The 14,260-nt window shown below is 38.1% G+C and overlaps 1 protein-coding gene across 1 annotated transcript; it reads left to right on the top strand.

The window, feature by feature from the left end:
- The first annotated feature begins 3,238 nt into the window (after positions 1–3,238).
- On the top strand, positions 3,239–8,362 carry LOC130428939 (calcium-activated chloride channel regulator 4A-like). Its single transcript, XM_056757238.1, has 14 exons — positions 3,239–3,401; positions 3,926–4,063; positions 4,151–4,295; positions 4,384–4,486; positions 4,573–4,738; positions 4,976–5,206; positions 5,487–5,711; positions 5,807–5,987; positions 6,298–6,404; positions 6,522–6,737; positions 6,974–7,238; positions 7,322–7,486; positions 7,597–7,815; positions 7,960–8,362. The coding sequence occupies exons 1-14, from the start codon at positions 3,255–3,257 to the stop codon at positions 8,340–8,342; spliced, it is 2,691 nt and encodes an 896-aa protein (XP_056613216.1). The 5' UTR covers positions 3,239–3,254; the 3' UTR covers positions 8,343–8,362.
- The last annotated feature ends 5,898 nt before the right edge of the window (positions 8,363–14,260 follow it).

Here is a 14,260-nt window from a genome sequence, read left to right on the forward strand (position 1 = left end):
ACATTAACAATCTAATGCAAACCATAACCAAAAACAGTACTCTTTTAAAATATAAACAAGAATATAATTTTATATATATATATATATATATAGCTAAAAATATTTTAACCTACTGGACTGATGTTTTACTTCTTTTTATTAATCTTAATTCTTATTTCTGTATGAAGGTATTTGAATGAATTTGCTTCAATGTTAAGTGAGTTGGATAAGTGTTTTTCCTGGATATTTATTTTCAGAAAAATCGGACAACAATATAAACCAGTTCAAATAGTCTATAACAGGCCACTAGTTAAAAAATTAAACAGAAAAATGCTTATCAAGCAATAAAACATGAATAAATGTAACAAGAACAATGGCAATATAAACTATTTGTAAAGCTGCTTTCAGCTCACCAGTTCTGTTGCCTTATAGAAAATAATTTTAAGGCAGAAAATGGCTTTTTAAGATTCTTTTTTAATATGAGGCATCACTGTGTAATAGAATAAACTATTCAACAGTATTTCAATTTAACTTTCATTTTATAATACACAATAATAATACAGTCATTTTAATGATGAAGTATTTTTTTTAATTATGGTACTGTAAAACGAGCAATGGGAAAAAAAAATACCGAATTTGCAAGCTCAGATTTAAAAGCCGAAAATGTGAAGTGTTCGACTGTGGCGCTCCACAGATTGATTTGTATGACAAAAGAAGAGATGAAAGGACATTAAGAGTGCGAACACTTATGCCCTTGTATGGCATGCATACATTTTACAGTTGTGTATATTCAACCATTTTTAATACAATTATTTAATATGTTATATTTCCACAATTTTTACATTTGTGACACTTTTGTTAGGTCACCAAATGTAAGCCTTTAACATCTTGTACAAATCATAAGAAAAGATCTGAAGATGAGCATCGGCATCCTCAATGCACAGTTTATATGACGCTCAATAAATGTAAAGGACTGAGTCTACATATCTGTGTATTTCACGTTAATAATAGTCTTAATATGGTTTAAAACTGGGTTCTGGAGTTCTGGATATTGGTCCAGCACAGAGCTCGCAAGTATCTGGTTCTACATATAGAATAGCTGTGTTAAGTTCGTGCCTCTTTTGAAGATGATTTTATTGGTTTTCAGACAAGTTTTACCTGCCTTGCGGCCATGTCCTTTATCACATGTTTACGTATTATGTGTTTTGTCCGTATATGTCAAGGCCTAATTGTTTGTAGAGTTTGTTAGAGTTTAATAAATATCCACGTATTCCCTCACCGTGGTTCCTTGGCTTTTTTTCATAGGATTCGGTCACTTAAACTGTGTTTCGAACTATGCTGCCTATGCTCAAAATTATGTTTGGTAAAGTCACGTTTCTTATGGTCATGAGATAACGTTAAAGTGTACATTTTAACATGCAGATAAAACCGCAACACTGGATAAAATACACAAAGGAGTAATTGACTCCAGAAGCAGTATCACAATAAATGTTAACAGGCGCTTTTCGCAGCCTCAAACCCGTTTCACACAGCACATAAGCACATCTCATAAGACTCTAAATAAAATGACTCTCATGTTTTAAATGTGTCAAGTTAAAAGGTGGTACAGCCTCTGTTATATAACCTGTTTTATTGCCATTGTTTTTGTATTTGTAAGTTTTAATTATGTTTTGCTTGTCATTGTTTTTATTTGTAAGTTTTAATTATGTTTTGCCTGTCATTGTTTTTATTTGTAAGTTTTAATTATCTTTTGCCTGTCATTGTTTTTATTTGTAAGATAAAAATATTAATTTTTCTATCAATTGTCTTAATTTTTAAGTTTCAATTACATGTTTTGCCTGTCATTGTTTTTATTTGTGAGTTTCAATTATACATTTTTCTTACAATTGTTTTTAAATGTAAGTTTCAATTATTTTTTCTGCTTGCGACTGTTTTTTTTTTAAGTTGCAATTATTAATTTTGCTAGTGAAAAACTTGACTTGGTTGCTTAGTACTTGTGTCATCCTTTTTTTGTTGCTGCTCTTAAATAAAAAAAAGTTATTTATGTCCTTTCGAAAACATTTGCTTATTTTATATATTTAAAAAAATTATTGTTAATTTTTTTATTATTTTATTTCAAGCGGACATGTGTAGCCCAAAGGACAATATTGTGCAATACGGAGTAAGTTAATAAAGAGCTATGTTCTATCTCAATTCTAACAGCAATACACCGTGCAATAATTTCACAGCATGAATAACGTAAAATTACAGTAAATTACAGGCGTCTCTGCTGCCGGTATTTAACTGCTAATATGGAAAAACAGCATCGCAATGAATTTCGTCTTTACAGCAATATGCGTAAAATAATTTCATAACATGAATAACGCAAAATTAATGGCCTCTCTGCTGCCAGAATTTTTACCATATTTTACAGAACAATTTTAACAGAACAAAAAAAACATACACACGCCAATAAAAATAAATAAAGGTATTTTGTTAGGTCTATGGTAAATAATAAAAGAAAAAAATGTTTTTCTTTGATTAAAAAATACATTAAAAAAATACGGGTCGCAAAAAGGATATCAAAAAATCTAAGCACACTCTTTATAGAAAAGAATCAATTACTCTCGCTATATAAATTACTAAAAAACAACAAATAAATCTGTATTCTAGAGTCTTAGACCTTTCCAACCATATATAGTTTGTCATGATTCGATTAGAAATTACATGCACAATATTGACACAATCTATAGGTGTCCCGTATACAGGACGGGTGACAGTTAACTACATGGATTAAATCTGATCTGATACCTAGTAATCACACATTTGTTTTTATTACTACAGTAATGTACACATTAAACAGGTTTGCAGGATTATTAACAGTGATTAAAGACACTTTTAAAACACTTAAAATATATTAATTTTAGTGCATTGGAAATAATGTATTGCGTTACATTGTTACTTCTTTACCATCAAGTGTGAGCCTTCATGTTGTTATGCAATTTAACAATTTTGTAAACACTGAGTACGTTAGAGCTTTCTCATCTTACAGTTATAAGGAAATGATGTGTAAGAAAATATGTTCAGATAACAAATTGGGTTGGGCATACCTTTCCGCAATTCTTCACAGTAATCATGTTTGTTTCTCAATAAGGTTACTTTATAGCTCTTCATAGCTGACTCAGAAGCTTTTTACGGTAAAGGGCAGATTCTTCTCATCTGTGTCTTCAAGTTAATAATTGTCTTAATATGGTTTAAAAGTGGGTTCTGGAGTTTCAGTTCGTAACTCTACAGTTATGGACTCAAGAATTGTTGTCTGGTTGTGGATGCTGCTGTCATCCACCTGCTCTGGAATTAAACTGGAGGGAAATGGATACACTGATATTTTGGTGGCGATCAGTTCTGGAGTAAAGCAGGACAACAGAATCATTGATAAAATAAAGGTGAATATAAAGAGTTTTCTTCTTATTAATGAACTTTATAAGTAATATTTTGTCCATTGTATTTCCTTCCCATCCATTTTTAGTTATTTAGAAGAATGATGAATTAAATTAATAAAATGGGGTGTTGGAATGCAGGCATTGACAAAATCTCTGAATATTGATATTGTGTTAATTTTGCCTTACAAGAGCCAATATACGGAGATACTCCCTAAACTTGTGTTGAGTGCGAAAAATAATTAAGTTAATACATTTTTTGATGAATTTAACTGCTTGCATTTGTTTAATTAAATTAAATTAATATTTTTAATAATTATTTATTTCATTTTATTTTAATTTATTTTATTTTGCTTATTCATTTATTTTTACTTTTGACAATGATAGTGTAGTGTAGTGTACTAGCTGTACTGTAAATCTGTTATTGTGACATATTTGTGAGTATTTCAACCGAGACTTGAATAGACTGTCCTCATTTACTATAAATACATTTGCAGGTTCATTGTTATTTTATCTATTTTATTGGACAGGACATGTTTACTGAGGGCTCTTCGTATCTTTTTGAAGCAATGGAGAAAAAGGTCTATTTCAAAGACATTACAATATTAGTACCAGCTCAATGGAGCGGCACTGATTTTAACAAATCAAGAACAGAATCCTTTGAGAAGGTATGGAACATTTGGACATATTGTCTTGTTTGGACAAAATAAATGTTCAATCACATGTTTCTGACACAAATTGTAAATCAAATGCAGGCCAGAATAAGAATTGATAATCCAGCGCGTGGAGATGATCCGTACACTAACCAGTATGAAGATTGTGGATCAGAGAGTCAATACATTCACTTCACCCCAAACTTCCTCCTAAATGACAGTTTCAATCAGATTTACGGATTAAAAGGTCACTAGTCATCCATTTATCATGAAATTATTCAAACTACTGTATGTGCTATTTTCATTTTCTGAAATGTTTTTATGTTTGTTTGTAGGAAGGGTTTTGGTTCATGAATGGGCTCATCTGAGATGGGGAGTATATGATGAATACAATGAAGACGAGCCATTCTACTTTTCTAATGGTGTTCAAGCTACAAGGTTATAATCCAATAATTTATTATCAAAAATAAATCAAATTATTATAATTTAGCAAGGATGACCCACATCTATGTGTTCATTTATAGATGTAGTAAACACATTACAGGCCAGTATTATGATTACTCTTCTGGATTTCTTCAGTCGTGTGTCCTTGACCCTCAAACTTCACTACCTACCAAAGAGTGTCAGTTCTTTCCTAACAAACATCAAAACACAAAAAGCTCTATAATGTATTTACCAAGTGTGGATTCTGTAAGTATTAACCTCAGTGACATTTACAAAAAATAACAATAAGAATCTTGAGAGAATACTTCTAATTACTTATATTTATGCACATTTTTAAACAACATTTACTCAAATTGCATTTCTAATATGTTTGTAATTAAGAAAATACATTTTAAATTAGAAAAATGAAAAGAAGCATTTTCACTAATGATCTTAGAAAACTCTATTTTGTATCTGAAATTAAACCTAAAAAAACTCTTTCAGGTAGTTGCGTTTTGTCGAGAAGATGATCACAATGGTGTCGCCCCAAACATGCAAAATGAGAAATGTGGAAATAAAGCAACATGGACAGTAATATTTGAGGATTCGGTGGACAGTGATGCCCTTCAATCTCTAAAACCGCTGCCATCCCCTCCACCAGCACCATCTTTCACTGTTGTGCAAAGAATGCAACGTGTCATTTGTCTCATCCTTGATGTCTCAGGAAGCATGCAAGTATGTGGCAGTAACATACATTAAACATAAAGTGTGTCATTTTTCAACCATCAGTGGCACCACAGTTACAGGAGTAATGATTATATCCAAACAAGTTTCAAACAAATCATCTGCCATTAATCAGAAAAACAGATAACTCCTCTCCAAACTGACATTCATAGAGTTAATATTTTTACACTTACGGACTTTTCAAAAATTTTCACTGAATGTTTTTAAATTTGTTTGGGTTTTGACACCCAATCATTTAATTTATTTTGATGATATATAATTTATTTTCAAGGGCTCTAGGATTATTCGACAGCGGCAAGCCGCCACACATTTCATACGGCACATCATTGAAGATCAAGGCAAAGTGGGAATCGTAACCTTTAGTACTTCTGCTTCAACTCTTAAACCCTTGACTGTTATTGACAGTGACACCACAAGAGAGAATCTCATCAGTTCATTGCCAACACAAGCAGGTGGATCAACAAACGTCTGTACTGGCCTCAATAAAGCCTTAGAGGTGCCCTGTTAATTGTATTCATATGCATTTTGTATGTTTGTGTGAATTGTATAATAATAAATGAAATGTTATGAATTTCTTTTTAAAACCATCAGGTGCTTAAAGCAGATAATAAGGATGCATTAGGAGATGAAATTATTTTTCTCACTGATGGTGAGGCAACAGACAACATCAATGGTTGTGCTCCTACTGCAATAGAAAGTGGTGCCATTATACACACTTTGGCTTTGGGTCCCAAAGCCGCCAAAGAACTGCAGGAAATGGCGGACAAGACTGGTAAGTGTGATAACACAAAATGGGTCCCAGAGATGCAAACAACAAACAAAGGATCAATAACTTCCAACAACAACTGGACCTCAAATAGATTTTTAAAGGTTATATGACCATATATGATCAATATCCTCCCCCACCCCCCAAGGTTTGCACAGGCCCCCAAAACGTTGACGTTGAATTCCACATGACAATCACATTTTTTTAATTGTTTAAAAAGTGTCTGTCTTGCAGTCACGTTATTTGTCTGTGAGTGAATGCCAGCACTTAAAATCAATCAAATGAAAAATTCTCTTTTCTTCCATTTTGAAATTAGATGGGAAATTTATCATAGCAACTGATGATATCACCTCCAATCTGTTGGTGGATGCATTTGCTTCACTTACAATACCAACTGGAGATTACACGAAAGAACCAGTTCAGGTTTGGCAAGTTCATTACCCATTTTATGAATTATAGTGGATGTACTGTATATATACTGTACTTTATACTTTATATATTTTATGTGTTCATGTTTTTATTTATATTGTATGCTTACAGCTGGAGAGTACGGGAAAGAGAACAGCTGACTGGTTCAATGGAACAGTGTCAGTGGATTCAACCGTCGGTAACAAAACCAGCTTTTTAATCATCTATGAAATCAGTGCACCTACTGTGTATATACAGACGCCAAGTGGGTCCAACTACAGTCAAACAGATATGAGTGAAGATCCATCAGCAAAGACACTCACACTAAAAATTCCAGGAACTGCAGAGGTATGACGACTTTAATAGCAATACAGGAGTTATGGCTGAAGTTTATTGTTCAAACCATAAGTTTTAAACATTAGTATTTCTGTACTATAATAAAAAGGCATTGAGGCCAAATGTTCTAAATAATCATTTACAAAAAGTTTTGAAACAGACACATATTTTTCATGAATAATTTAGATAAGCGTTATCCTAAAGACAAAGTCCTAAAAGGTTTGTGTTATCTATGTTGTATTTGTTAGGCTGGAGACTGGAAGTACAGTATTCTGAGTGGAGGACTTCAGTCTTTGACAATAACAGTAACCAGTCAAGCAGCTCGCTCTGATGTTCCTCCTATCATAGTCAAAGCACATGTGAATCAGCAGCTGATCAGTGGCAGTAAACCTGTTATTGTGTTTGCTGAGGTTAGTCAGAATTACAGACCTGTAATAAATGCTGAAGTGAAGGCCACACTGGAGTCAGAAACTGGAACAATGAAACAATTAGAGCTACTGGATAATGGAGCTGGTAAATTACCCATAATCCTTTTCTCAAGCACACACACATGCTAAAATATAAATAAATAAACTGTAAATCTATTTCTGTTACAGGAGCTGATGCTTTTAAAAATGATGGGATCTATTCCAGATATTTCACAAAGTTAGTAAAAGGCAGAATCAGCTTGAAAGTGAGAGTGAAGAATAAAGACGGACAATCCAGATTTACTCTCCACAGAAAGAGCGGCGCTCTATATGTACCTGGATATGTGGTGGATGGTAAACTATGACATCATCACTGTTGTGCAATGTTGCTTGAAACTGGCAGTAGTTCTAGTAATATTGTGAAACGTGACATTGCATGGCATCTTTTTCATTTCTCTTTTTAGATAAGGTAGAGATGAACCCTCCGAAGCCTCCGGTTCCTGAACAACCACTTGTTGAAGGAAACTTTAGCAGAACATCCACTGGAGAAAGTTTTCAGGTTACTATTTCAAATCCACCAATTTATCCTCCAAACAAAATCACAGATCTTAATGCTGAAATCCAGGAGAACACGGTCCTTCTCATCTGGACAGCTCCTGGTGAAGACTTAGACCAGGGAACAGGTAGCATACATTTTGCTATAATAATAGTTTGTATAAGTTTTCATTTATTGTGTAACGTAATCTTGAGTGCTGAAATAAATACTTTATATTGAAATAACAGTCACCTTAATGTGCATTAACCTTATAATATATTTTACTTTTAAGCTAAATCCTATGAGATCAGATGGAGCGATGACATTGAAATGCTTCGACTGAACTTCAGCAAATCTTCTTTAGTCAACACATCTGCCGTCTCACCTAAGGAGGCTGGATCAGTAGAACAACACTCATTTAATATGACAGTTGAGAATGGTACCACACTCTTCTTTGCTCTTCGCTCTGATGACAATGATGACGCAATATCTGAAATATCCAACATTGCTCAAGTATCAAAGATCCTGCCTGCTCCCAACCCAGCAGGAATCTCAAATCCGGGCCTGAATTTGACAGTTATTATCATTTCAGTTTGTGTATCAGTTATAGTGGTGTGTTTGATTGTCGCTGTAACAGCATGGGCAGTGAAACGAAGAAAACGTGTTGATGCTTAGACATTAACAATCTAATGCAAACTATTGCCGAAATCAGTACTCTTTTCAAATTTAAACAAGAATATAAATTTAGAAAATGTTAAACCTAAAAAATGTTTTACTGTGCTGGTGTTTTACTTCTTTTATGACTCTTAATTCTTATTTCTGTACTGCAAAAGGCATTTGATTAAATTTTCTTCAATTTTAAGTGAGTTTGATGATGTTTTTTTCTGCTTTCAAGAAAAATTTGACAAAAATATAAACCAGTACAGTTAGTAGTCTATAAAAGGCAACTAGATAAAACTGTTTAAAAATTAAACCAAAATGCTTCTCAAAAAATAAAACACATGAATAAATGTAACAAAAACAATGACAGTATAACAATTTATAATCCTGCTTTCAGCTCACCAGTTCTGCTGCCTTAGACACAGGAGAGACTTAAAAAATAATTTTGTCTTTATGCCACTATGCCACTGTGGCACAACACAGATTGATTTGCGTATGACAAAAGAAGAAATGAAAGGACATTAACAGTGCAAACACTGTTGCACAAGTATGGCATACATTTTACAGTTCTATATATTCAGCAATATTTAATATTTAATTAAGTTATTTCATATCTAATACATCCAAAAATGTTACATTTTGTGACACTTTTGTTTGGTCACAAGATAATTAAGCATCGGCATTCCACAATACACAGTTTATATATCGGTCTATGAAAGTAAAGGACTGATTCTACTTATCTGTGTTTTTCACGTTAATAATTGTCTTAATATGGTGTAAAACTGGTTTCTAACATCTGTTTCTAACATCTGCAGTTGTGGACTCAAGAGTTGTTGTCTATTTGTGGATACTGCTGTCATCCACCTGCTCTAGAATTAAACGGTAGGGAAATGGATGCATGGATATTGTGGTGGCGATCACTGCAAATTCTGCATTATTCTATCTTTTATCTCATGAGCTATGTTATAAAAACATAGCATGCATTATACTATGTCCATAACTTAGTTTAGGTATTAAATGCAAACTGACCATACCATCAGAGCTATGCAAATAAGACGCCAAGTGAAACAAAGGAGCCCTATTATTGCTTTCATGCCATTGGCCCGCAGGCCATCAGGGCAGGGCAGGTATAAATTTAAAAACACAATCACGGATACACTTCGGGTAGAACAGAAGAATCCAACTGATAGATCCAACTATGAGATATGGCTTGTAGATCTTATAGATCTAAACTTTGAGTCCAGTTTCACTAGATCTCTCTCCGTCAGGAACAAATTACACCTGGAGATATCAACTCCATTGTGAGTCAATCCTTTAACCCAACCACCAGGGAGATATAGAGCTGAAGGGAAGAACAGCAGGCAGGAGACGAAGTGATGTTAAATAGACAGACAAATGATTTATTGAATAATCTCAGTTGTGTGTTGATGCTCAGTCAAGCTCTGCCGAACTTCGTCTGACTAGAAACAGATTCAATATGTGTTTTTAACCATTCAAGATTACAGTATCAAAACATTGTCTCATGACATTATTATGGACCTTGAGATGGAGACCAATGGATACTCATATCAGCATAAGACACAATACAACTCCCAATGAGGTTAAACAACAGGAAAGTAAGGAGCAAATAATATGAATAGAAGTGAACAATAAAATAAATGAATGAAAACATATGATGAATGTTGTAATAAATGTGATAAATGAAATAGAATAATAAAATGAATTAAACAAGAAACAACGTATGTTTCTATCCAGATCTATCACAACAGATATCCGGGCTTGTGACTCCCCTCTGGGATGGAAGATTAGGCGGAAGATGATGGAAGATCATCCTCTACAATATCAAGAAAATTAGACCCTTCCTATCAGAGCATGCTACACAAATTCTTGTCCAGGCTCTTGTCCTGGCCAGACTGGACTACTGCAATGCACTACTGGGAGGACTTCCAGCTTGCACAACCAAACCTCTACAGATGATCCAGAATGCTGCGGCAAGAGTTATCTTTAATTAATCAAAGAGAGCACACGTCACTCCTCTACTCATTAAGCTACATTGGCTTCCCGTAGTCGCTCGCATCAAATTCAAGACTCTGCTCCTGGCCTACAAGACCACTACTGGTTCGGCACCACCTTATCTTAAATCGCTAATGCAGACATATGTACCCGCCAGATCCCTACGCTCTGCAAACGAACGACGTCTTGTGGTGCCATCCCATAAGGGTAAAAAATCTCTCTCGCGCACCTTCTCCGGATCTGTTCCACCTATGTGGAATGATCTGCCCACTGCTACAAGATCTGCAGATTCTGTAGCCATCTTAAAGAAACGCCTGAAAACACATCTCTTCCACCAACATCTGACTGATCTGTTCTGACTCTTTTCTTCTCTACTCTAAAAAAAAAAAAAAAGAAATATGTATGAATGAATGGTTCCGTATACTGTGTTAGGCTATATGAGACTAGTCTTCTTTTTGATTGCACTTATGCTTTTGTTGTACTTATGCTGTCCTAATTGCTTCCATTATCTACCCCACTTGTAAGTCGCTTTGGATAAAAGCGTCTGCTAAATCACTAAATGTAAATGTAAATGACGGGGGGCACGGTGGCTTAGTGGTTAGCACGTTCGCCTCACACCTCCAGGGTTGGGGGTTCGATTCCCGCTTCCGACTTGTGTGTGTGGAGTTTGTAAGAATCTGCATGTTCTCCCTGTGCCTCGGGGGTTTCCTCCGGGTTTCCTCCGGGTACTCCGGTTTCCTCCCTCGGTCCAAAGACATGCATGGTAGGTTGATTGGCATCTCTGGAAAAATTGTCCGTAGGGTGTGAGTGTGTGAGTGTGTGAGTGAATGAGTGAGATAGGCGCAGGCTCCCCGTGACCCGAGGTAGTTCGGATAAGCGGTAGAAAATGGTATGGTATGGTATGGTATGGTAAATGTAAATGTAGGCCATGAAACTTTGCAGTTTTAAACTCAGCGTGTCAACAGGACTGCATTCTGAAACCATTCAAGATTTCTATCCACGCGCATACGGATATTGGTCCAGCACAGAGCTCGCACGTATCTGATTCTATATATAGAATGGCTGTGTTAAGTTCGTGCCTCTTTGTTGAAGATATTTTTACTGGTTTTCAAACATGTTTTACCTGCTTCGCGGCCATGTCCTCTATTTTTCACGCTGCGTTTCCATTGGCGCGGAGCGTCTCCATTCATTCCAATGAGACGGGTGCTTAACAGGAGATATTTCATGAATATTCATGTTTTATTTCTAAACAGCCCATTTTTTAAAACTAAATATCGAATTAGCCTGAACAAATTTGCTATATGATTGCGATGCCGATTGTTTTTGTTTTATAAGGGTTGTAGCCTAGATCGCGCCAAAACCGCCATCATAATAAGAAGAGAAAAGGCAAACAAGGTGGAAACATTGTTTTGGAGGCGTACTCTACTGTTGTGTACTGACACTCCCCATAGCGAACGTGTTGCAGCGTTGCAAGCCGCACGCTCCGCTATAGTGGAAATACACCGTCACTCTTACTCTTAAAACATGAATATTCATGAATTTTTTTGATGATTAATGATTACTCTGCTGCGTATGTATACACAAAAATCAAGAATTACATGTAGTATATTTTTACTAAATATCAATTCTTAAAATAATATCACTTTTATCTTTTCATTAACAAAATTCTGTGCCTACACTACTAATAAAATATCTGCATATCAAATGCTTTTATTCTACAATGAGTTGTCTTATAATTCACTCACCTAATTAATACTGTGGCACGGGTACAGGTCTCAGATCAGCGTCACCTGGAGAACAGGTGCAGCAGCAACGTTTCGATCAGCTGGTGGCCAGACAGGAGCGAGCTGACCGAGACCTTGAGCAACTGCAGGGAGCAGCTGCGCGCCCAGGTCCCACTGAACCACGACACCAAGCTGCAATGTTGCTGACAAAAATGACTCCCCAAGATGATGTCGAGGCCTACCTGCATACCTTTGAGGTAATCGCCACTCGAGAGGGATGGGTGGTCGAGCTGTGGGCGCGCACCCTGGCACCCTTTCTGTCAGGAGAGTCACAGCGGGCCTACTATGCCTTACCGGCAGCCCAAGCGGAGGATTACGCTGTTCTCAAGGCGGAGATTTTAACACGCGGAGGCCTGTCACCACCTTATGCCGCCCAGCAGTTTCACACGTGTAGCTACGATGAACATGTGCCCATCCGACAGCAGGTCGCTCAGCTAATGCGCCTTGTTCACCTTTGGCTGTTGGCTGATGACCCCACAGCGTTACAGGTCGTGGAGAAGGTGATGATTGACCGACTTCTGCGTGCCCTACCCCGTTACCTCCGGCGTCCCGTGAGCATGCGGGACCCAAAGACGACGAAGGAGCTAGTCGAGGCAGTGGAGTTAGCCGAGACGGCAACCGCTCGAGAACCTGGGGAGAGAGAGAGAGATCAGCGCCCCGGAGGGGAGGATATGATAAGCCACGACCGGAGGGTACCGTGCATCCAGTGAGTAGGCCTGTGGCCCCTGAACCCGTGGATGAGCCCATGCCCACCGAACCACCGTCCCTGGATGGCGGGATGCACAGTGCACCAAACTCTGCCCCTAGGAGCCCCCACGAGGACTGTCCATGTGGGAAAAAGGCCTTACCGAGCAGGTAGGGCCGTTGCCTAAGTCCACCCGGGGCCATGAACACATCCTGTTCATTGTGGATTATGCTACCCGTTATCCGGAGGCCATTCCCCTGCGTAAGGCCACGGCAAAGAACGCCGCCCAGGAGCTATTTATGATGTTCAGCCGGGTAGGCATCCCCAGCGCCATACTGACCAGGGCACCCCGTTCACCTCTACACTAATGAGCAACCTCTGTCAGTTGTTTCGCATCAAGCAACTCCGCACCTCCGTATATCATCCACAAACGGGCGGCTTGGTAGAACGGTTTAACCAAACCCTCAAGCGAATGCTGAGACGAGTCGTAGCGGAAGACGGACAGGACTGGGATCTTCTACTTCCGTATGTGCTGTTCGGGATACGTGAGGTTCCCCAGGGGTCAACGGGTTTCACGTTGCTGTTCGGGCGCCAACCACGAGGTCTGCTAGATATCGCTCGGGAAGCGTGGGAGCAGCAACCCGCACCGCACCGAACGATTGTCGAGCACGTCCGGGAAATGAGGGAATATATAGACAAAGTGATGCCCATGGTGAGAGAACACATGGTAGAGGCCCAACGTGCCCAACAGAGGGTATACGACCGACCAGCACAAGCAAGGGAATTTCGTCCTGGTGAGCGGGTACTGGTTCTTGTGCCCACAGCCACCTCGAAGTTTCTGGCGACCTGGCAAGGCCCGTATTCGGTTATTGAAAAGGTGGGACCAGTCACGTACCGCCTACGACAGCCAGGACGGAGGAGAGAGTAAAAGGTTTACCACATTAACCTGTTGAAGAGGTGGATTGCCCCGCGGGAACAATTGGCAGCGTATGCCCAGGAAGCCGGACCAATTGTGGATCTAGAAGAACAGCTGTCAGCGGTTCAGAAGACGGAGTTAGAAACCTTGGTCCGACAGTATAAGGATGTGTTCACGGAGCACCCGGGTAGGACCAACGTAATACAACACCAGATCCGAACGGGATCCGGAACCATCGTACGGCAACGACCCTACCGTGTACCCGAAGCCCGTCGGCAGGCTATCGAAGAGGAGGTGCAACGGATGCTTCAAATCGGATACCATCACGTAGCCCGTGGTCCAGCCCGATCGTGATGGTCCCGAAACCAGACGGCACCCTGAGGTTCTGTAATGATTATAGGAAGCTCAATGAAGTTTCCTCCTTCGACGGATATCCTATGCCGCGGGTGGATGAGCTGCTGGATCGCCTCGGTAGGGCTCGGTACATTTCAACTCTTGACCTGACGAAGGGTTACTGGCAGGTTCCCTTGTCTAC

Source organism: Triplophysa dalaica, chromosome 9 (assembly GCF_015846415.1).
Source record: "Triplophysa dalaica isolate WHDGS20190420 chromosome 9, ASM1584641v1, whole genome shotgun sequence".
NCBI classification, from domain to species: domain Eukaryota; kingdom Metazoa; phylum Chordata; class Actinopteri; order Cypriniformes; family Nemacheilidae; genus Triplophysa; species Triplophysa dalaica.

What these genes read in the sequence shown, in the direction of transcription:
- LOC130428939 (XM_056757238.1), top strand. Translation starts at nt 3,255, where the DNA reads ATGGACTCAAGAATTGTTGTCTGGTTGTGGATGCTGCTGTCATCCACC. An exon ending in TCAGATTTACGGATTAAAAG is followed by an intron (nt 4,296 to 4,383) that starts GTCACTAGTCAT and finishes GTTTGTTTGTAG; the next exon opens with GAAGGGTTTTGGTTCATGAA. An exon ending in GCTACTGGATAATGGAGCTG is followed by an intron (nt 7,239 to 7,321) that starts GTAAATTACCCA and finishes TTTCTGTTACAG; the next exon opens with GAGCTGATGCTTTTAAAAAT.